The following is a 23,593-nucleotide window of genomic DNA, read 5'->3' as shown; positions in this document are numbered from 1 at the left end:
GCTTGATATATATTTCCATATTCAATCTTGATATTTGAAGTGCCTTCATCTTCCTCCTCAATATTATGTGTTGTAGTTCTAACTCTTGCAATATCAGGTGATGGTTTAAAAATACGTTCAGCACTTGAACATAAAGCTGATCTACCACTTCCACTTGAACTACTACTATTTAATTGATGTTGTTGCTGTTGAGGTTGATTCCTAAACTCTTGTAGTATATCAACAATTGAAAATTTACTATGTACTGCAGTAGATACCATAATTCTATATTAATTATTTGTTTGGAAATATATTACAATATATTTGTTTGATTGATAATATTATTTTGTGAATGTCCAGTTCAACATGAAGATGACTGGGTGTGACCTTTATTCCAAGTTGTGTTGTCCTCAGACGGCATCTTCAACACATATTATCATATTGAATACTTCTGAAGTCATTCTACACATACGTTCATATCCATAAACGATTGGACGACCGAATGTATGAGTGTATGAATATCCAATCATACACACTCACTAACACATCAATGTGTTTGAGTCAGTCTACACTTTCAGTCATACCCACACCACATAGTTTCGACCAAGATATATCCAGGTGAGTGTGGGGAGATGAGATAATGGATACATTCAACCCAGCCATCACATGATCGTCAGTATACTCCTGTTCATAATAATAAATAAATATATATATTTTTATATTATTTGTAATTACAATTAATAAATTTTGTGTGAGTGATGTAATCAATCAATCAATTAATCAATCAATCAATCAATCACTCCAATCAATTATTATCACCACCAGATTTGATACCACATGGGCGCCATTGACCAACGACTGACACCTTCTACGGCAATGGCCGAGCATATTGCCATACAGATGGTAGATGGAACGGTCTGAAATGCTGTGATTGGAATGATCACACCAAACATAAAGTAATGGTGCATGTGAAGATAATGTGTCTTGCGTCTAGCCAATGTTACTACCACCAATACTCCAATGAGTATACTATATCCAATCAAATAATACATCCACACATTCTCCACCAACTATATGATTCATTGATTAGTTGATTGATTGATTGATTAAAAGTTAGTGTCAATTTTATGGTGCATATTTGAGAATATTGATATTTACCATGAGATACATATGCCATCCAATCATGAATAACATTATTAAGAGGAGAGGTATGAGGATTGAGAGCTCGGAGCGAGTAAAGTGACACCAAAATGTTGGTTTGCCAACTTTGCCACCAATAGAGTGTAGTAATTCGTTACGTCGAAGGTATGTGAAATGAAGTCCAAGTACAAAAGGTACTACAAATGTAAAATAGTTATAAATGAATGACTTGAATGGTCCATTATTCATCATAGACAAGTATGTTGGTGAGATGATCAATTCAATACAATTCCATTCATTGTTGCTTACAATATGAGGACCATGAGGTACCAAATCATTTGGACCCATCAAAGATCGACTTGGACTGATTACAAACATAACAATTGCGCATATCAGTAATCCAATGAAGTCCTATTTGATTGATTGAGTTAGTGAATGAATCCTAGGGTGGACGGAATAGCTCCACCCTTTGATCAACTTACAAAGTGTCGTTCATATCTTGAGTAGAAGGGGTATGATCTGCGCTCGGTAATGATTGCAACATAGGCAAAGCCAATGATTATACTGGACATCCATAATACAAACTTGCTCCAAGCAATATGATTATACCAATATCTCGTGATATTGTTGTCACCAATATAGGTTGAAGGTATAAAATATGATAAATAACATATTGGTATCATTAATATTAATAATAATACATCACGTATTAATACATATTTGATCAATTCCAATCTATTTGTTAATATTTCTTTGTTATTATTATCTACTTTGGTCTGACTACTGTTGTTATGATCGATGGCAGCCACATTAGGTTGAGTTTGGTCAAGTTGAGAATATGTCATTATTTGTTATAATGTGATCATTATATGTTAAATGCTATAAGTTTGATTGATTGATTGAATAGATATGATAGACTCAGATGTCGATCACTCTGATTGATCATTCGAAAGATTGGGAACTTTCGTGAGAATTTGTTTCAAAGAATCTCGCGAAAATGCACACGTCGACGAAGCATGGTGAATCACATTGATGGATTTCGATGAAGGTCAAGATTGGTTGATTGATAATCTTTGTACAATTATTATTATTATTATTGTTGTGGGTTGGTTATGGTATAGTTCCAGATCTATTGGGTGAGTCCTGGATTGAGCTTAAGTATATGTGATCAAACTTGATTKGATTGAGTTGTTGACCAAGGACCTTGATTATCGAGACATTTCATTCGATTGAGATAGTTGATTCATTCTCTTGATGATCTTCTTTGTCTTGCTCTTCCTGGGAGTGGCGCGAACCCAACGTTGTACTCTGACGTTGGACAGATATGATATATGATTGCTGCCAGTCTTCTCACGATTGTGAAAGACGATATAGTTGATAAGACTGCGGTTGGTACACTTGGTCTCGATAGTGAGCGACGTCTTGGTGATCGACTCCCAGAGTGTGAAGCTGACGTTGGTGCCATCGTCGTGGATCTCAAAGTGAACGGGCACACCGACCTGGAAGGCAAACTCGCCCTGCTTCTTGATCTTGACGTGTCCAGAAGGTACCATGCTGCCACGTCCAATGATCGATGCCACGCCTCGAATGTAACTAAACTCCAGGCCATTCTGTATCTCGTAGTAGGGCGCACCGACGTGCATTCCATCGGAGCGTGTGGCGCACTGGAAGAAGTCGTCATTGGTGGCGCGGATCCATGTGCCTGTCAGCTTCACCTCACCATCATCAGGATTGTACTGATCTCGAGTGATCATATATGCTCTGTTCACAAACTTATAACGTCCCTCCTCAACCATCAATGATGAACCAGAGCATTCTCTATTAACTGTCCATCTCAATGAGTCCATCTCTGATGCAATAACATTATCCTCCATCAGTGTTTGCCAACATGATGCGTCATTATCTGTTTTGATTGATTGATTGATTAGTATGAATGAATAGTATGATCCAAGATTGAATGAATGACATTACCTTCATATTCAAGTAGGTCAACTATTGGTTTAATTTGAAAGTAGCGTGCGAGGGACCAGACGCCGTAGTAGTTGAGGTTTGGTTCGATGATGAGCTCACCATGACGGAGATAGTTGAGTATGACTAGGAAGTATCTTGGGTCAGCATCGATAAGTATACATCCATTCTCATCTCTTGTATGATTCCATCCATAGTCCTTGTTGAACATTAGGTTGAGCATCGACTCTTTGTCCTTCCTCAATGTTGTCAACGTGGTCTGTATAACTGTGCCTCCAACATTTAGCTTGACCCATTCATTATTTATTGCATTTGTTATAACATTTCCAACATCTCCACTACTAATATTCAAACTATTGTTATTATTGCTCATCATCTCTTCTTTTTATATTTGTAATTGTATTTGTATTTGTATCTGTATCTCTGTTTATCACAATCGCTAGATTGATTGAATGAATGAATGAATTGTGATTAATGTTTCATTTTTGAAGGGTCTCCCCTTCATTTTCAAAGACTCGTTCATTCATTTGCAATGAGTTACTTGATGATTATCTCTTCACTTTTATATACATATATATACAATGTTTAGATTGACTAGTGCATTGGGACCATCATTCAACAAGGTCGCACAATGGAAACTGTTATCACAATGCTCACCACTGGGGACGACGTCAACGACCGCACTCACAGGTCGACCATGCTCTACAACGAACAAGCCACCGACACAAACACAAACACCGACACCTACACCAACAGCATCAACATCAACATCAAAGTCAAGTGCACTGGATGAGTTCATGAAAGATATTCAATCAACAATATCATCAACAAGTTCAAATTTAACATCATTGTTCAATCTCAAAGAGGACGACTCACCAGACACCATCGAGAGGCGACGTAAACTACAACAGGACCTAGATCAACAGAAACAGAGAATGAAACAAGACCAGGAAAAGGATAAAGTAGGAGACACCAACAACATAAATGATCAACAACAACAGCAAGATGGAGATTCTATACCTCGGAAAGGCAAGTCAAAGTCTGGGAAGTGGCGACCATCGGCCAACCCATTGGTGAAGCGATTGGTCCTCTCGGTCGATCCTCCCAACTGGAGCACTGTATTCGCACGACCCGAGCAGCCGGTATTCATCGATGTCGGCTGCGCAAAAGGCGAGGTGTTGTTGCAGTCCTCCGTGGCCAATCCAGGTATCAATCACTTGGGCATAGACATTCGAGAATCATTGATAGACACTGCGCAGCGATCACATAAAATACTAGAGATTGAGGCCAAGTGCAAAGTGGACAACGTACATTTCATGTCGGCCAATGCCAATGTCAACCTGTTCAACATTGCCAAATCACTGCCGGCTGGCTCCATCCAGAAGGTTAGCATTCTCTTCCCCGATCCATGGTACAAGAAGAAACATGCCAAGAGACGTGTGGTCAATGCCACATTCGTCAACGAGATTGCCATGGTCACTCCAGTTGGTGCCAAGGTAGGTATCCATTCCTCGTCTGTCCTTCATCCAAAAGACGGTATGGTACTAACATGATCCATTATCCATCCATCAGGTATATATTATTTCCGATGTTCAAGAACTTTATGAAGACATGGCCAATCACTTTTTGAGCAATAGTGCATTTGCCAAAATGGAGAATACCATGGACGCTTGGGACATTCCTGTTTCACACAAGCAGAGCTTCTATATTGAGATAGGAATGCCAAGTTGGAGATCTGTACTGGTTCGTGTCTAACACATTAATAAAAGATAATAATAAAAAAATAATTTAATTAACACTCTGTTAAAAATTTATATTCTTGTCGACAATCTTATAAAAACATGGCAAATTCAAATTTCAAAACATCAAGACACCTTGGCCGAGTGGTTTTAAGGCGATCGCCTGCTAAGCGGTTCCCTTCGGGGGCGAGAGTTCGAATCTCTCAGGTGTCGACATCTTTTGTATTGTTAAAATTGAGGACAATTGTAACATGAGGAACTTCCAGAGACTTTTTATTTCTTAATCTCTGAATAGATCACTGTGATGAATAGTTGACTGTCAATGCTTACCAAGAAGTAGTAATGTATCCAGTAATGATGACATATTGCCCTTTTGTGGTGTCACGCTACAAATATTGTGGGTTATTGTTTTTGCAAACTACAGTGCCAAATAAGTAAGCAAACCGCTGACAGTGGCGTGGTTTGCATATTATGATCGTGCGCCAAGTGTACGTATCACGAACCAATCAAAGGTATAATCGTCCAGTCGCCCAACGCTGTTCAACCATATTTATAATATCATATAAACATTAAATCGCACAGAGTTTGTCTTTACGTCCACGCTAACGAGTAACATCTTGGCAGGACATCAAGAACGAGATGGTCATTGCTGAGGAGACTTGAAATTCCAAGTCTCTATTCTCTTGGTTCCAATTGAATAGTCAGTGATCCAAAGCTCATCTCTATGCTCTTTAACCATTCAACTATTCCTGGGAGAATCCAACCAAGTTTTATCTCAATATGATCAATGATGTATTGATTGATTAATTGATTGGATCAGACAGCAATAGATGTCATTTATTTTGAGTACCAACTTTTGATCATGCCAGAATACTTCTCGCACGATTGCAACAACCATAATTAATTATACTACATATTTAACATGTTGATTGATTGAATGGTTGTCGCCTGGTACCACTACTACTAAATGGTAGTCACTGTAGCCATCATTGCCTGTCGTCGTGGCATCTAAATGCCTGAATAGGGATGGGATAAGACATCCCAAGGTCTCTGTCTCTGTCTAAATTCATGTCCATGTCCATGTCCATGTGTTGGTCTCCATCGGTTTGGAGACATTACTCCATGAACATTTAGTCAAGGTCCTTGAGAAGAGTAGACTGTCATCGGACAGAGGCTTGATAAAAACAACATGGATGATATCTGGAGTTGGTTTGATTGTTTGTTTGTTTGTATGTCAGTCATGTATGTACGACATCTTGGTCTCTCTCTCTCTAACTTCATCTCAAGATACATACCATCGATCGATGTTGGAAGATAAAGGAAGAAAAATGTGATTTGTTTGAGTGGGATGATGTCCTTCTGATTGATCATCGAAGGACTATCTTGGACCAGGGTAAGGCCATGGCCATAGGTTAACCTGGTAATTATATATATATATGTATATATTGTGTGTGTATGTTGTGTATGTATGATGTATGTAATGTGTCTAGCCTATAAATAATAATAATAATAACTTAATAAGTGTTATCTGGATGATATACAAATGGTTGATATTCATTGTATTCTGATGGTGATGAGTAATGGTGTGCTCTACTCTTCTTGGCATCGGCACCTGGATGGAACAGTTTGCCTATATTCCTGAATATCATAGCCATTCTATGTGAGAACACAGAAAAGATACTTTTCTTTGGTCTGTATATCATTGTTGTTGTTGTTGCTATTATATGACTATGTTTACAATATATATACAATATAAAGTCTCTGAGATATATATATATATGATTGATTGACTGTGTTGTATCTCCGAGATGTGATTGATTGATTGAATGAAGATGAAGATGAGATGTTGTTGTAATTGTAGTAGTAGTAGTAATATATAAATAATTATACAGATTGCCTTATATGTTCATACATGTATGATGTTATATAACTAACATTACTTCCTTCCCAAGTGATACAAATACGTGCTAGTTATATAGTTGGTGATGATGATAATAAGTCACTTGGACACACACCACTAACCTAATCAATCAGGGTTGTTTGTGTGTGTTGGATGTGTGTTGTGTGTAGGCGTAAGCCACGGTTTGGTGTTTGATTGCTCTTGGTCTGGGTTGTTGAGAGTGTTAATAGGTTCGAACAAGAAGATTGGATGGTTTAAGTCTCTGTCTGAGCGTGGCAGGAGATACCCCTAGGCGCCCCATCCTAGACCCAACATACTAGGTGAAAACAATCAAAAACAATTCATTTGACTCTGAAAAGGCCTCGATGATCCAAAAAATTGGGGGATCGCGTTAGGATTCAAGACCCAAGTATGGTTACAAACACTGAATTGTGAGGTTCGGGTATTAACTTAAATTAGGGACCATCACTTGTCCAACAAACAGACATCAATTTGGTCAATTGACAATTATTGGATGATTAAATGATTGATTGAAACGATTGTATGATTGGACAATGACATCATCATCAAGGTAGACGACATCAAGGTAAATGAATGATATATGGGAATAGTCCCCGAACAAGTACTTTCAAAGTACTTGTCAATATAGGGGATATGGAATAGTTCCTTTGTTGGTGTTGTTTTTTACATCATTGGTATTTGTGATGATCACGTCATCACTTGTGTCTTGGTGTTGGTATTGGTGTTGGAGTTGGAGTTGGAGGTTGACTTTGGATTGGTGACCATGTTGTGGATTGACATTGTCTCCATCTCTCGACGTCGGAGCTTGGCCAAGTCCTTTTTGTATTTCAGTCCGCAGGCATTGCATAGGTTTCGTTGTCCATCTGGTCCTTTCCTCCACTCTGGTGTCTCTGTTGCCTCACATCTTACACATGGACCTGGTACAGGCTTATATTTCCTTCTATAAGGATGATGAGCTGTTGAACCATTCCTCAATGGTGATGAATGGAATGCTGGTCCGCCGCCCTCTTTCTTCTTTGTCTCATCATCACATGAATCACTCCAAGCTTGAGATTGATCATCTCCCGTCTGTTTCTTTACAAGTTTACATCTGTTGGATTGATTGATTGAATGTCAACATGTTAGGTCACGGCCTCAGACATCATGATTGAATGAATTATCCAGACTTACCCATTCCTCTTTAAAAGTTGTTTCAGTCTTTGTTCGATTGACACTATTATTTGAATTATCATGTTTAGATAGGATTGTAGACAACGTTGATCCAACTTGTGTCTAAACAATGGATCAACATATGACATCAATTGTGTAATCTCCAAACACATTGAACATATCTCACTAATATGTAACTTATTGATCTGGATATATTCTGCCTTGAACTTTAGATTGGAAATTGATAATGTGAGGCTAGATGATGGGCGGGTTAGTGTCGGTCGGGCTGGAATAGTTCCAATCACTCGATGACATACTTTGAGTTTGATTGTTTGTTGAATAACCTGTTCTTTAACTCTTTTAACTTTATACATAGGAGCAGGGTACTGGTGAGGGATGTCTCGAATTCATCACCTCTGATGAATGCACTGTATAGACCAGGACACAGTGGGAATAGGTCCAATGACAATCTATGGAATCCATATAAGTTGATATTTGATGTATCAGGTGATCTTGGACTACTATTATTACTGCTACTACTGCTACTGCAACTGCTACTACTTAGCATATCCACATTGTTGTCAAGTTGGGACATTTCCAACTTTGATTGTTTTTGTTGGAGTTGCTGAGTTGTAGTTGGAGGCATGTGTAGTAATAGATGTTGGGGATGTTGATGAGGATGGTTGAGTTTGAGAGATTGAGTTGTTGGAGTTGGAGTTGGATTGAGTGGTGGAGTATATTGTTCGTCACTATCAAATGTCATTTCCAAATCGTAACTATTATTGTTATTATTATTATAATTATAATTATTATTATGTTCTTCGTCTGCCTCGCTAATTGTCTCCAGCAATTTAAGTGATGATAATGAAGATGTCCTGTTGCGATATAATCTGAACATCGTCCAGATTGAGTTATAATAATATATATAATAATTAAGTTTTTTGATTGATTGGTTGTTTGTAGAGATAATAATTATTTATATATATATATATTTATGTACAATGAATGAATGAAAGTGATTGATAGAGTATAATGTAATGAGCAGTGATTGATTGAGTATAATGGTGATGAGGAGTTAGGGCAAAGCAAGGTGTAATTATAACATGTGGAGATGCAATCTTAGATTGGTGCCTGGAGATAATAATGTTGATGGGTCGGGTCAAGCAAGGTTGGGTCAATTGAGTGATGCGGGGTTGATTGGTTGGGGGTCAATCAATCAATCAATCAAACAGATACACAAGCACACAAATATAGAGTGAGTATGTGTGTGAGAGATATCGATTAGAGCTCAAGATCGAATGAATGAATAAGTTGAATAAGTTGAATGTATGAATGAATGAATGAGTGAGTTGAGATTGATGGGGAGTGGAGTATGTATGTCTATTTACTTGAACAACATCGTATTATATATCTCCAATCATAATTAATTAAACACACTTGTACACCAACATTCTTCAATGCCCTAGGCCTCCCTCACTTCTCCTCACACTCTCCATCACTCACTGTCATTCATTATCATAAATTGACCATAAAGACGAGTGTTAATACACACACACACACACACACACAAACACACAAACAATCAATCACATCTTTCGATCAGTCATCCAAACAACCCCCATCTCACCTTTGAAAACAGTGTGTTTGAATGTCGATCATGTGGTGAATGGTCTGCATCTTGAGTCGATCAGAAATTGGATCTTGATCTAAAATGAAAAACATTCGGTTTTGCCGATCGATTGGGATGATTGTTTGATCACATCACATAGTCAAATATCTTGTGTCGGGGACATGATACGATGGTCCTTCCAAAAACAAACTTAAACTTAAATCGAAGGGCGGTTTGAAGAACTGACTGTTCGGTTGGACTGACAGCTTGACTTAAGATTTATTAATCATCGTCATCGTCAGAATCATTATCATCATTATCAACATCATTTCTTTGTTTACAATCATAACAAATATTTGATGTTAATTGACTGAAGACTTGATCAAAGCTCTGATCTCATGTTCAAGTTGTAGAACTTGACGTTGATGTGTGTACAACTCTATAAATTGTCCACTCGAGATTCTTCAATGCTACCCTCTTTTTACCGTCTATAGAATACAATTGCTTGATAATGACTCGTCATCAATAAGATTGATTGGTATAGCAGTTTTGCCATATATATTTATATCTCTCCTTTTACGCATCTCAAGAATCATTGAGCGGCATGTCATTCCAAGACAGAGGATGTCTATAGCATTATCAACATTATTATTGTCTAAATGATTAAATATATTTCTGATCACTATTGGTAAGAGTTTATCCATATCTTCTATTACTTATATATATTATTATTATTATTTGTATTATTGGATATCAAATGAATGATTGAGTGGAATCAAAAAAAAAGGTGATTGTTTTCCCTCAACAAGGTAGATTTTTGGAAAGACGAAAGTCACTGACTTGATCAAAAAACGACACATTTTCATAAAGTTGACAACACAAGATAAATGAGCACAACAGATAATAATAATACAATATTGAATACTATTGTGGATTGGTTAAGATTGAATGGAGTCAAGATCAATCATAAACTTATTCAAATAGTTGACAATACAACTCCAGGCATTGTTGAAGGCCTTGGTGTCATAGCCCTCGATGACCTCTATGAAGATCAAGTCGGTACGTAAGGAAGGACCCATTCCCATCCATCAATCACTTTCACTTACACATAACATAGTTGCTATCATACCAAGATCATGTTTATTATCAAGACATACTACGTCAATAGCTACACACTTGAGAAAGTATAAGATAAAGGGTGCCACAGCAACTTCTATTGCGTTGATTTATGAAGCTGCACTGGGGCCTGCATCAAAGTGGCATGGATATATCAAGTCTTTACCATTGACAGTTGATCTACCTATTTTATGGGATGACGAGTCACTTGCCTTGCTAAAGGGTACTTCGATAGAGTCGGTCGTTTATGAGAATAGGGACACATTGGAAGAGACATTCAAGAAGCATGTCGCTGGTCAACTCACTGCCAATCATCCAGACCTCTTCCCAGCGGCAGTCTTTACACTGGAGAATTTCAAGAGGGCGAGCTGTCTAGTTTCATCGCGTGCCTTCAACATTGATGACTATCATGGCGATGCGATGGTGCCCCTCGCCGACATGTAAGTAATGCGAATTGAATGATGTCACGTGATCAACTTTCTGTCATGTGATACCTGTCACGTGATCATCTTCCTGTCACGTGATATCAGCAAAAACTAACGAACAACATGTTGTCCGCCCGCAGCTTCAATCATAGGACTGGAAGAGAGAATGTACATATCGAATCAGAGGGAGATGTCTGTTTAAAGTGCGGATCAGTTGCAACATGTAAACATCGTACTGTTGAGCAGCCAGAGGACATGGATGAAGACAGTGATGAAGACAGTGATGAAGAGGATGACGAAGAAGATGACAAAGACGGTGAGTGGATGCAACAGGTCAAGAATGACAAGGAATCATTGCTGGTGTCAGTTGTTCGCCCTGTAAAGAAGGGCGGCGAAGTATTCAATACCTATGGCGATCATGACAACTCGTTGTTGTTGAGCAAGTATGGATTCCTCGAGCTGGACAATCCTTGTGACTTTGTCCGCATTGAACCAGACCTTGTGGACAAGGTGCTGAGCAGTCGGTGCGGCATATCCGAGGCGGTGATTCAGAAGCGAATGGCATTCTACTGTGAGATGTTTGACGAGGATACACGCGAGTGTCACGCTGTAGAGCCGAATGGTACATGCGACGAAACTCTGATGTGCGCAGTATTCATCGCACTTGCCACAAAGGAGCAGATGTTGGCGTGGACAAAGATGAAGCGATCCAAGCTGGACACATACTTTGAGCAACTGGACAAGGATGGAATGATCAAGGCCAATGACAAGGTTGCACCGGCACTCATGGCCATTATTGAAGAACGTTTGAAATGTCATGGAGACAATTTCAACTCTAATGATCACTCAACATCCATGTCAATTCTTCAACAACAAATCGATCAACTACCAAACATACCAAATTCCAGACACAGAAATGCTCGATCACTTCAACTATGTGAACAAAACATCTTATACAAAGCTCACAATCAACTCAAACAATAGAGTTGTCAACAACCGAATGAATAACAACACCACACCCTCTTTCCAAAAAAAAAAGTGACCAACCTAGTTGGAATCATTCCACATTTATCGATCAATCAATCTCAATCTTATCTTAAGATAGATTGAATGAGGGGTGTACGAAGAGAGTCTGTCTACACTTTCATTGCAATTTAATGAGAAGATAATTCTCCTTATGACGACGTGTTTCCTAATCTGATCATCTTTCCTTGTTTTTGGAGTGTGGGATCACAACCACACACTCACCAATCAATCAATCAAACATTTCAGTGTGTGTTCACTCCCTCAACTCAACTCAATCAATCCATCAGTCGATTGAGTAGCAGCAAAGTGATGTCCAAACACTCAATCCATTCATTCATTCATTCATCCACTCTCTTTGTATATAGATATTCCCTTTTAACAATAAATAACAACTACTTCGACAACGATGTCAATGAATGATGGTGAGAAGAACTTTAAAGTTGTGATACTTGGTGAAGGTACGGTATGATAAGGATGATGATGTTGGTATCCACTCAATAAACATCCTCCGATTAACAATATGGACATACTTAGGATGTGTTGGAAAGACATCATTGATACAAAGATATACACAGAACAACTTTAGTGACAAATACATGATGACGCCATCAGCGGGATACTCACAAAAGATGGTCAACATGTCTGGAAAGAGAGTATGTCTCACAATATGGGACACTGCTGGTCAAGATAGATTCCATGCCCTTGGTCCAATTTATTATAGGGATTCTCAAGGTTAGTATAATGGATGGATGGAATGATTCCAGGAATGAATGAATGAATGAATGTTAACTTGGAACAAACAGGAGCAATTATAGTGTATGATATAACGGATGGAGACTCATTCATAAAGGCAAAGACATGGATGAAGGAGATAAAGACACAGTTGGGCTCAGCGATTCAGATGTGTTTGGTTGGCAACAAGAGTGATCTGGAAAGGGCTAGAGTTGTGCAACCAGAGGAGGCAGAGTCCTATGCAGCATCAGTTGGAGCACTACACTACACCACATCGGCCAAGCTGAACAAAGGTGTCGAAGAACTCTTCTTGGATCTTACAAAGAGTATGATTACTGATTAATGATGGAAGGAGAGGACATTGCTAACCTAATCAATCAATCAAGGAATGTTTACCATGAAACCATTGGGGAGCGATAGTAAACCAACTTGTGTCATTCAAGTTATACCAGAGACAACAGATAAGAAGACATCGCCCTGCTGCTGACATGACCCAATCGATATCCAATCAAATCCAATCCAGTCCAGTCAATTTAATGAAGTTTACTTTGAACCTTGTACCATTCAATTCATTCATCCTGCGTCTCATTGTCGACTTTGATTAGGACCAATGTGCTGCAGTATTAGGTGGATGTAGGAGTCGCGACAATCCTATCCCTTAGTCGAATGACTGTTGACTGTATCTGTTCAAACAATCTAGATATGGAATGAATGTTAGAGAGGAGGAGGAGCGCAACCTACTATCATTCATTAATGGTGAAACTTACGCTGCATTCTCTGGCGATGTTGGCTTAACTTGTGCCAGACATGAATCAAAGAGATAGGCGATGTCATGTTCGGAGAGGTCGGTGTTGGAGCATGCCTGTCTCAATGCATACATCATTGACACACAGCCATGCGCCAACTTCATCAGTTGTTCATCGCGTTCCAATACCCTGTTGGGTCTATAATCCAGATTGTTATTGTTGTCCTTTACGATCTATAAGTATGGCAATGTTGGTTTGTTAGTTCGTGATGACGGCTGGACATGGATGGTCGTGGTGTCCACGATCTATAGATCAACATACCTTTGTGATGAAGCTCTTGGATTGATCTCTGATCAGATTGACCAGGTCGGTGATTAAATACTGTTGTTTAATATGTGAAGTGTTGAGCTGTGTCTGTGATGTTGGCGTATTCGTCATCAATGTAGTCGTTGTGTTTGGATCGCTCTGTTGCAAAGATTATGATGACATGTTAGTATGTGTAAGTTCCAACTGTCCACTGGACTAACTTACAACATGGGTTGATTGATCACGCTTGAATATCTCTAGTAGGGTCTTGAGCACCTTGTTCAGGTACTCTAAATTTACAAGGACTCGGGAGTATTCGATCTGGAAGTGCTTGGGATAGCCATCGAGTATGATCTTCTCCGCCTGTGTATTGAGTTCGGTGAGCTGAGCGATCAGTCCTTCCTTCTTCTCCAACACGACTATCAGGCCCAGCACTAATATCAGTGGCGTCTTTTCCAGTTGATCATTCGTCTGTTGCTCCTGATCACTCATCATCGATTGATTCGTGGCTGTACTATTGTTTAGGTTACTGTTGTTGTTGATGCTGTTGTTGTTGTTGTTGTTATCCTTGTTTGCATATATAAAGTTGGATTCAATGATACTTCGTATGTTCTTATCGATTGACTAATGTAATGAATGATTGAATGAATGTTAGCGTTCACTGATGAAGGTACCATTCCAGGTGACATGATCGAGGACTTACCATTACGTCAGTGTCTGGCACTGTTACTGGCAACTTGGTCTTGTCATTCTCAATCTCGTAGCACATGTTATCGAATGAATAGTATAGGACTGTTCCCCTTTGTAGGCTATTGTTTAGGTGGTCTGATGTTTGATTGATTGATTGAGTTAGTGATTGGAGTGATGGATGGATGTGGGATGGTTCCGGAACCAACATACATAGAACTTTGGAGTTTGGCTGTATCTGTAGGAACTTGAATATATCGTCGTGGAGCATTGATTGTCTGATCTTCTCGCGGGTCTGGTAGAGCTTCTCACGTGCTTCTTGGAAGAAGACCTCGGACAGACGCCGTGGCTTCTTCATACGACTGCGCACCTCGTTCCACTCGATCTTTGACAGCTTCCTCACCTTGCCAATGCCAATCTGATTGAGCCACATCTGGAACTCGTTGTAGAAGTAGAATGGCGCGTCAATGTCACTGTAGAACCACTCGTACATTGCCCACTTGCCAGAGCGTGATAGTTCGTAGCCCTGCTGCTGCTGGTGCTGGTGCTGTTGTTGCTGCTGGCTGCCAGCAGTCGCTGCTGGCTCTGAGGTGCGCTTGCCCAGGAAATTCTGAAGGCGCTTCTGAATGGTGAGCTGCGACTCGGCCAAAGACCTCGGTGATGATGTTATGAGTTGCTGCTGCTGTTGTTGTTGTTGATGTGGCTTGTTGTACGCGCTGTTTGTTGGTGAGTGACTCATGGACAGCAGGCCATATGCACCGTTCTCATCTTGTAGCGGTGTGGATGGCTTGCTCTTGTTGATCTTGGTTCGAAGCTTGGCGGGTAGTGAGCTTGGCGAGGACATCACCTCGTCCTCGTAGGAGGACTTTAGTGGAGTGGATGTTGTCGACGTGGATGATGACTTCCTCTTCTTGGTCGCTGAGCTTGGTGATTGTGATGATGATGTTGTTGTAGTCGTTGTCGTCGTTGAATGGTGGTCAGAGGATGAGGATGATGAATTCTTAATGGGCTCTGAGAAAGGTAACTTCCTTCCTCGTGTCGAATAGCCAGGTTGCTTTTGTTGTTGCTGTTGCTGTTGCTGTTGTTGTATGATCGGTTGATGTTGCTGTTGGTGTTGTTGTTGTGGCTGATGGTGATGCAGCAGATGTGATGATGGGGATGCCCCAGTGTCAGCTGACCTCCTGGTCATTGGCAAATGATACTTGCTTGATGAACCTGGTGCTTTCTTGGGTACTGATTATGAACGACATTGACATGATGAAGGTGGCGTTAGTTAGATAGTCCATCCTGTGATTGATCTGGTACCAAATGTACACATACCCATGGCAGCATATACACCCTTGACCACGAATATAAAGTTGTCGGCAGAGTTACATTCGGATATCTCATTGCTTGTTACCTGGTAGAGATGATCCAGCATCTCCTCAGTCCTTGCCGGGAAACGCTTAATGACCGTCCTCCATTCTGGTTTGTGTCTCTTGACACCTACAGTAGTAGTATCATCATGTTAAAAGGAGAGTGAGTGACTGTCATGGTCATGTCATGTTGGATGTTGATACATACAGTTGAAGAACTCTGTCACCTCTTGTGTTGACCAGGGTGGACCAAGTGGATTCTCAGTGTCATCCTGTTCAAACTGCGGTGATGAAGTGTGTTGTGTTGGTGTTGAGTGTAGAGTATGATGCTGTTGCTGCTGTTGAGTGTGTTGTGGCCAATAACCTGTTTGCTGTTGTAAAGCAGTCAAAGCAGTGGCATTTCTCTTTGACTTCTTATGAGGTGATGCTATATTGAATGTGGAAACGTAATCAGTCAATCGTTCAGTCAGTCATTCATTCATTCATTGATTGATTGATTGACAATATAAATATATATACATACGAGTACTCATTATTATAATCCCATTCGAATAAGTCTCTCTCTATATCTCTTCTCTCTGCTCTCGTATCTTTATCTCTTGGTGTACATCAATTCAAATGGGTTGACATCTGAGAGGGGTCGTTGGGAATATGTGAGCAACAATTCAAATTTGAAATCCTTTGAACTTCGACTATCAACGAGGTCATCATAGATCAAGATTTATTCAATTTCTAGATTACCAATATTATTGATTGACTGATCATTTAGCAACGTTTAAAGGGGATAGAGTACTTAGTTTGTCCCAATTAGGAATGGATAAATGTAACCGTTATAGTCTAAGTTGAACTTCATCTAAGGAAACATGGGAATTCAAACAGAATGAGAATTTGCGCAAGTCGGAACCACTATTGACCACCTATAGGTGGTCACTTCTTAGAAATCTAGATTGACAGTAACATATGGACACAAACATTTAAAATCCCTTCGAAGGGATAGATGATGTCATTAATTAATTATAACTATTATATCTAGTACTAATACATAAACAATCAATAATATAAATTAAAAATAGAATGTTGGGTCGTTTAATAATAAAGAAGAATAAGACTGATTTGAAGAGAAAGAAGGAGGAGGTGGTGGAAGATAATGAAGATGATATTAATACATCATCAACATCCAATCAGAAGCCAACTGATAATAATAAGTTGGCAAGATTGGATGATATGGATAAATTCCAATTAAAGATTGAGGGATTAAAGATGGATACATATCCACTTAGAGACAACTCATCTATAAGATGGTGTAAGAACTTTATGACAGAGGAGCAGGCCAAATGGTTGTTCAAACATCTGACCGACGGCTACTTGACCTACGAGCACTCCAAGATCAAGATGTGGGGCAAAGAGATTCATATTCCTCGTCTGCAGTCTTGGATGGCCGATGATGGTGTCAAGCCGCCATTGTTCCAGAAGCAGGAGAGGAAGGAGTGGTCGCCCGCCATCTTGCACTTGAAGCAGACGCTCGAAAGTCTACTTGACGCCCAATTCGACTACGTCTTGATCAACTATTATAGAGATGGAAAGGATTACATTGGATGGCATAGTGATGGCGAGGCAAAGAAGGGTGACACTCGCAATATTGCCTCGATATCCTTGGGTGTGGCTCGTCGTTTCATACTCAAACATAACAAGACGTCTGAGAAGACCGAATACTCACTAACCAATGGCTCGATGATTGCCATGTGTGGCGACTGCCAGACACACTATAAGCATCAAGTTCCAAAGGAACTAAAAGTAACAGAGCCACGTATCAATCTAACATTTAGGAAGAACTAACTTGTCTTCGTCATCGTCGTCATTGTCTTTGTTATTTAATTAATTGTTTGATCATAATAATAAATAAAAAGTATTCGTTGTCCTGGAAATTGTATCATTTGTAACTTCATTCATGAGATAACTTTGAACAAATAACTTAGAATACTACTACGACTTATACATGATGGACGACTTGTTAGACTTTGCCTCTGATAACATGTTCACTGATGATGGTGACGGGAAACAATCAGAGAATAAGGACGGGACCAAGTCAGCGACCTCATCCTCAACCTCATCGTCATCTTCGTTGTCACCTGCCTCAAACTCTGCTCAGTCGACATCCCAGCAGCAACAGAGGTACTCATTCGCTACTCCAACATCTACTATGCATCGTAGTAGTGGTGGTAGCGCGTCTTATTCACCATTGGCAGCACAACAGATACCATTCGGTAGTAGTATGAATAGTATGAGCAGTAGTAGTAATGGTGCCCCTCAATCATTATCAAAGTCACAACAGCAACAACAGAAACAACAACAACAATCTGAATCATTGGATAGCAATGTCACATGTATGGATGGATCACTCACTCAACCAGATGACTTTGACAACAATGTGATTATGATGGGATTGAACGATAGCACTAGCATCGATCTTGGTGATGGCGGTGTCAATGACAGCAATGGCAGTATCAACAGTGACGGCAGTAGTAACAACAACAACAACAACAGTAACAATGATATCAGTCAAATGCTATATGATAGCTACTCACAAGACTTTGGTGATATGCCTCCCAACCTCAACAACAATGATGTGTTGTTATCGTCTCCAATCAGTAGTCGACCATTGAAGAAGCAACGTGTGGATGTGACTCAAGCCGATGATCAAGCACAAGACTCAAGCAAGGCTATACGTAGATTGCCCACATGGATGGGCAAGAAGATGCCAAGTGCTATCAATGATGATGTCAATGAAGAGGTACGCTGTCTTACTCACTCAATCAATCAATCATTCAATCAATATCTAACTAACACTGATGACGATTAATCTAGGATTTGAAGAAACAACATAATAACAAGTCAAAAACAAAGAAGGACAAGGTCGCATCGGCCAATCCATCGTGGATCAAGTCATTGAGAGGCTTCACTGAAGTGGAGGAGCCTCCTGTTGAGAGCAGGGTCGTTTGCTTTGATTTGGAAACATCGGGATTCGGCCCAGAAGATAGTATAATAGAGATTGGCGCAGTAGAGTTGATCAATGGATGTCGCACTGGACTCACTTTCCAGAGCTATGCCAAGCCCAAGAACGTCATACATCCTGCCGCCCAAGAAATCCATCGACTCTCCTCGTTCCTGCTTCAGAGTTCACCACCCATCGAGTACGTGCTCGCCAGCTTCCTGGACTTTGTCGGCGACTCGCCACTCGTGGCGCACAATCTGGCATTTGATCGCAGGATGTTGATCCAGGAGATGATGCGTTGCAAGATACCGGTCAAGGCGGAGCAGAAGTGTTTCTGTACGATGCGATACTTTAGAAGGATGTACAGGGAGACCAACTACAGTCTCGACTCTGTCAGCCAGCGACTAAACATCAACAAGCTATTACTGCGGCGAACACATGGAGCGTTGGTGGACAGCGAGATCCTGGCCATCGTATACAATCACTTGGTCAGTCTTCCCGCCAACTTTGCCAACCTCAGGCTTCTAAAGACAATGGACGACAACAACAAAGCATCAACAACTTCATCATCGACATCATCAGACAATGTTGTGTCCACGAACCAGGTCGTGGCCTGCGACACCAACAACAACAACAACAATACGTCATCAATCATGGACTCAATCACAAACGGTGGTGGTAGTGGCGATGGATGCCTGTTGGACCACTTGGATCACATTGTACTGACGACGAAGGACTTGGACTCTTGTGTACAGTTCTATACAAAGGTGTTGGGCCTTAGGATGGAGACGTTTGGCGAGAATAGAGTGGCCCTCAAGTTTGGCAATCAGAAGATCAATGTACATATTTATGGCAAGGAGTTCAAGCCTCATGCCAGCCTTCCAACACCAGGCTCACTCGATCTCTGCTTCATATCATCGGTGCCAATCAGAGAAACTATGAAACGACTGTTCGCCATGGATGTCAATATCGAAGAAGGCCCAGTGCCACGAACTGGCGCAATGGGCAAGATCCTCTCCGTCTACATACGCGACCCAGACAACAATCTCATTGAGATAGCCGAACAACTCAAAGAATAGAGTAGTATTGTAAGAGTAGAATACAGGTGGATCGTCATTGTACATGATTGTGGCTGCATGTGTAGCCACACGCACAATGGGTCATCCATCTTGTGACCTTTCGTCCGTCGGTTCGACCATTGGCCTGGCTTCAGTTGGACGACTCTTCGACCAAACATTACATCGCGAGCCCACCCCCTACATCCATCTATCTATACATCATGCCCACCCCAATCACTATAATTAGCCGCCACGTCTAAGCTTAGTATTCCTCACTCATTCCACTCAAACAGATACATACAAACTCAAACACACAAGTGTTAACACCTAGACATACACAGACATACATTACAAGTAACCCTTTACCTTACCTTGGACTTTCACCATCATTGAAGCCCAACGTACATCCCTGCGCCCCTTACGTCAAATCTTCCCGACTGTGATCAGGCCACGAGCGTGTGGTGGCGAGGCCTGGCACTACGAGTGGTCGTCTGATCGCTGAAAAGCTGTGTGTGGGCCTTGGGGTGTGTCACACGATTAGCTGACATGTCGCCCCCACCCACATATTCCAATCAATCTCCATCCGAGCTCCACACTCCCTTTGGTGTGATCACTCTCCTTTTAGTCAAGCCCCCTACACCCGGCCTCACTCATTCCCATCAACCATGCTTCCAACACCTGTCGTCGTACACACAGAGTGGGGGGTGTTCGTTCTTCAAGCAAGTTAATTAAAGAGATTGCTCCTTCGTGCATTGCCTTGCTTGGTAGCTTGCAATGAATGTCTGTCTGAGAGTGGGTGATTGATTGATTGATTGCCTGATTGACTGAATGAGCAAACTGTTAATTCAATCAATCAATCATTTATTCAAACAATCAATTAATCAATCAAACAACCAACCAATCATATATCTCTATATCTTGTAACATACAATTATCTCCTCATTCATGACCTCATTCAATCAATCAGCTTTGCTGGTGATACTGCTGACGACCGCCACACTTGTGGCAGCAGATACTTTGACATGGGTCAACAACCCCAATCACTACAACTACTTTGAGTCGACCAATTGGAACCCCAGCGCCGTGCCCAGTACCGACAGCTCCCTCCAGATTACCAACCCCAACTCTTACGTGCTGCTCTCGACCGCTGCTTCATCCGTCTCATCACTGCTGTTCAACACGACGTCCAATGGCACATTAGTGATCAAAACGTCGGGCAGCCTATCAGCTCAATCGGCTCAGATTCTCGGCGCCTCCACACTCTTTGTGGACAAGTCCTCACAAACTACACCAGCATTCTCCGTTGCCCAAGGTGGATCAATGTCCTCCAATCTCTTCTTTAAGTCCGGTCTAATGAATGTCAACAACTTCCAATTCAGCAATGCTCAGCTGCAGTTCCGTAAGTCGTCCTCGAGTTTGATTGTACATGTACTGGCGTGTGTCTAACCCTTCATTCATTCATACCTTCAGCCTCTGGACAGCAGACTATCAACTCAAACTTCTTGACTCTATCCAACAGCAAGATTACACAGAGCTCTGGATCGACCTGCAGCCTTGGTGTCTCTGCTCGTATCATCTCGTCATCGATTGACTCTCAATATGCCACACTTACCAACAATGTATGTGAACCAATCAATCACGTGACATCAGATATATCACGTGACATCAGATCGTTATATAATTTACTTACCATCCTTGTAGAACAATGTAACATCAACCATTCACTCGTCTAATCTGACGTTTTTAGGATCGACATATACTACTACGAGCTACTACTTGATGGAGAATGTAGCATTCACTGCCAAACTGTCTAATGTGGCCTTTGACACAATAAGCCTCGTTCAAAGCGCAAGCTTCAGCGCCGAGAGCTCTTTGGTATCATTCAACAAGGTGTTCTCGACTATAAGCTCCAACAGAGTGTCCCTGCGTAACTTTTGTCTGCTTACAAGCTCGGCAACATCCTCCAGCTTGGTCGGCGGCTTCAACTCCACCATCTATCTGGAGAACGTCATACTGGCACTCAAGGGCAAGGTGGTGATCAGGGACAATGCAAATATTATCTTCTCGGGACTGGTGCTGCCCATCCTGCCACTCAACATCAAGGTGTACGACAATGCCAAGATCAAGTTCCAGCCCTACTCTCCACCCGTCCAACCAATCCGTCACAACCTCTATGCGTCCGCTGCTGAGGCTGGCGCCAACACAACACAGAGCAACATCACCGTTCCAACCAACGCCACATCCCCACTCAGCATCGAGTTGAATGGCAATGCTCAACTCCACGTGGAGAACAACCAGCTCCAAAACCTAAACCTTGTCAACAGTGGAACAGGTCTCATTTCATTCGTAAGTCACTCCATCAGTCGCACGCCAACCTTGGACCAAGTAACTAACTCTATCCATGTTATAGTCCAACTCCAACGTGACCAACTCGACCATATCAACACCAAACTTGGTTGTCAGTGGAACATTCAAGATGAATCAATCAAGGATCAATGCTGATGTCAATAATCAGGGTGATATAATTGGAAATGGAGTGCTCAATGGTGATGTGATCAATTCTGGTAGCGTTGGCTCAATCTACACCACCGACAAGATTCAAGTCAATGGTGCCCTCACCTCTGGCGACTCTTCATCCTCAGTTGGCATCCTCATCGAGTCAGTCAACAGTTATTCACAGAGTATGTATATTCATTCATTGGTTGATTCAAACAACTTTGATTGATCAATGACTAACCCTTACCCTTGCCCCTTTAGTCAACATTACCGAACTTGTCAACTTCACTGGCACTGTATACATTCGTATCAATCAAGGAGCGATCGTACCTAATGCCATTTACAATGTGTTGTATTATAAGAACAAGACAGACTCTGACTTTAACAATATTACAATAGTCTATGGTGGCGCGAATAGTACAGGTGGCAACACAAACACAGCCAACTCCAACATTGCATACTCTGTCAAGTATGTTGTTGATGGTGATCAACAGGTTGTAATGACAGTACAGATGCATGGAGAGCCAGCCAAACAAAGTGTTATGATCTACAGTGTTGTGGCTGCTGGATGTCTTGTCCTTGTGGCAACCATCGTTGCCACTGCATTCCTAGTCATCCGTAGACAACGTAACAAGAAGCTGATGACTCCAACCACAGTGGACAGTCCATCAACCAACACAGAGCTGACAATCATTAACTAGATTGATTGAATTGACTGTGGCGTGCCCAAGTCCACTCCATCTCGCACACACACCCTCACCCAATGTTCAAAAGACGCATCTGGTTGATCAAATAAATATTTATAATTTATATATTTATTATTAATAATATTTATATCTAAATCTGTTGTTTTTACAAACTCACTCATTCACTCTTCATTCATCCATCAACCAATATTTGATTCAGACCATCACTTTCAAGTGTTAGTAATACTAATTATAATAAATATGATTAATCAATTTCCAAAGTTGAGTGAAGATTTACTTAAAAATTCTAAAATACCTCCTCCTCAAGTTGATCCAAGTAATCCAACTCTTGAGGAGACTTGCCCAAGCAATAGATTGTTATCATGGATTCAAAAACCAAAGATTACTACTTGGTAGAGATAATAAAGTTACCGATAAAGACCTAGTGGCCCTTGCAATCTGG

The 23,593-nt window shown here is 40.8% G+C and overlaps 10 protein-coding genes across 10 annotated transcripts; 6 read left to right on the top strand and 4 right to left on the bottom strand.

The window, feature by feature from the left end:
• Positions 1-2,330: 2,330 nt before the first annotated feature.
• Positions 2,331-3,463, bottom strand: SAMD00019534_115640 (hypothetical protein; the record flags this gene model as incomplete). Its single annotated transcript, XM_012893251.1, has 2 exons — positions 2,331-3,022; positions 3,091-3,463. Coding segments are annotated over 2 exons (1,065 nt in total), but the record flags the coding sequence as incomplete, so codon positions are not given.
• A 559-nt stretch (positions 3,464-4,022) lies between these two features.
• Positions 4,023-4,842, top strand: SAMD00019534_115630 (hypothetical protein; the record flags this gene model as incomplete). Its single annotated transcript, XM_012893250.1, has 2 exons — positions 4,023-4,583; positions 4,660-4,842. 2 exons carry the CDS (start codon positions 4,023-4,025, stop codon positions 4,840-4,842), a joined length of 744 nt encoding a protein of 247 aa, XP_012748704.1.
• A 1,053-nt stretch (positions 4,843-5,895) lies between these two features.
• SAMD00019534_115620 (hypothetical protein) lies at positions 5,896-6,197 on the bottom strand (the record flags this gene model as incomplete). Its single annotated transcript, XM_012893249.1, has 2 exons — positions 5,896-6,026; positions 6,122-6,197. Coding segments are annotated over 2 exons (207 nt in total), but the record flags the coding sequence as incomplete, so codon positions are not given.
• A 1,240-nt stretch (positions 6,198-7,437) lies between these two features.
• Positions 7,438-8,794, bottom strand: SAMD00019534_115610 (hypothetical protein; the record flags this gene model as incomplete). Its single annotated transcript, XM_012893248.1, has 3 exons — positions 7,438-7,837; positions 7,918-8,151; positions 8,214-8,794. Coding segments are annotated over 3 exons (1,215 nt in total), but the record flags the coding sequence as incomplete, so codon positions are not given.
• Positions 8,795-10,488: 1,694 nt separating this feature from the next.
• On the top strand, positions 10,489-12,024 carry SAMD00019534_115600 (hypothetical protein; the record flags this gene model as incomplete). The annotated part of the gene is made up of 3 exons (XM_012893247.1): positions 10,489-10,564; positions 10,623-11,062; positions 11,380-12,024. Coding segments are annotated over 3 exons (1,161 nt in total), but the record flags the coding sequence as incomplete, so codon positions are not given.
• A 454-nt stretch (positions 12,025-12,478) lies between these two features.
• SAMD00019534_115590 (hypothetical protein) lies at positions 12,479-13,291 on the top strand (the record flags this gene model as incomplete). Its single annotated transcript, XM_012893246.1, has 4 exons — positions 12,479-12,530; positions 12,607-12,804; positions 12,876-13,130; positions 13,191-13,291. 4 exons carry the CDS (start codon positions 12,479-12,481, stop codon positions 13,289-13,291), a joined length of 606 nt encoding a protein of 201 aa, XP_012748700.1.
• A 136-nt stretch (positions 13,292-13,427) lies between these two features.
• SAMD00019534_115580 (hypothetical protein) lies at positions 13,428-16,431 on the bottom strand (the record flags this gene model as incomplete). Its single annotated transcript, XM_012893245.1, has 9 exons — positions 13,428-13,500; positions 13,572-13,783; positions 13,872-14,015; positions 14,082-14,480; positions 14,560-14,681; positions 14,757-15,776; positions 15,864-16,028; positions 16,107-16,325; positions 16,422-16,431. 9 exons carry the CDS (start codon positions 16,429-16,431, stop codon positions 13,428-13,430), a joined length of 2,364 nt encoding a protein of 787 aa, XP_012748699.1.
• Positions 16,432-17,212: 781 nt separating this feature from the next.
• On the top strand, positions 17,213-17,734 carry SAMD00019534_115570 (hypothetical protein; the record flags this gene model as incomplete). Its single annotated transcript, XM_012893244.1, has 1 exon — positions 17,213-17,734. One exon carries the CDS (start codon positions 17,213-17,215, stop codon positions 17,732-17,734), a length of 522 nt encoding a protein of 173 aa, XP_012748698.1.
• A 160-nt stretch (positions 17,735-17,894) lies between these two features.
• On the top strand, positions 17,895-19,969 carry SAMD00019534_115560 (hypothetical protein; the record flags this gene model as incomplete). Its single annotated transcript, XM_012893243.1, has 2 exons — positions 17,895-18,689; positions 18,764-19,969. 2 exons carry the CDS (start codon positions 17,895-17,897, stop codon positions 19,967-19,969), a joined length of 2,001 nt encoding a protein of 666 aa, XP_012748697.1.
• A 924-nt stretch (positions 19,970-20,893) lies between these two features.
• Positions 20,894-23,145, top strand: SAMD00019534_115550 (hypothetical protein; the record flags this gene model as incomplete). The annotated part of the gene is made up of 5 exons (XM_012893242.1): positions 20,894-21,347; positions 21,419-21,567; positions 21,650-22,294; positions 22,359-22,629; positions 22,706-23,145. The coding sequence occupies 5 exons, from the start codon at positions 20,894-20,896 to the stop codon at positions 23,143-23,145; spliced, it is 1,959 nt and encodes a 652-aa protein (XP_012748696.1).
• Positions 23,146-23,593: the final 448 nt, after the last annotated feature.

This window comes from Acytostelium subglobosum, assembly GCF_000787575.1.
Source record: "Acytostelium subglobosum LB1 DNA, scaffold: scaffold33, whole genome shotgun sequence".
Classification (NCBI taxonomy): domain Eukaryota; phylum Evosea; class Eumycetozoa; order Acytosteliales; family Acytosteliaceae; genus Acytostelium; species Acytostelium subglobosum.
The sequence above is the reverse complement of the archived record's forward strand: the minus strand, read 5'-3'. Positions and strand labels throughout refer to the sequence as shown.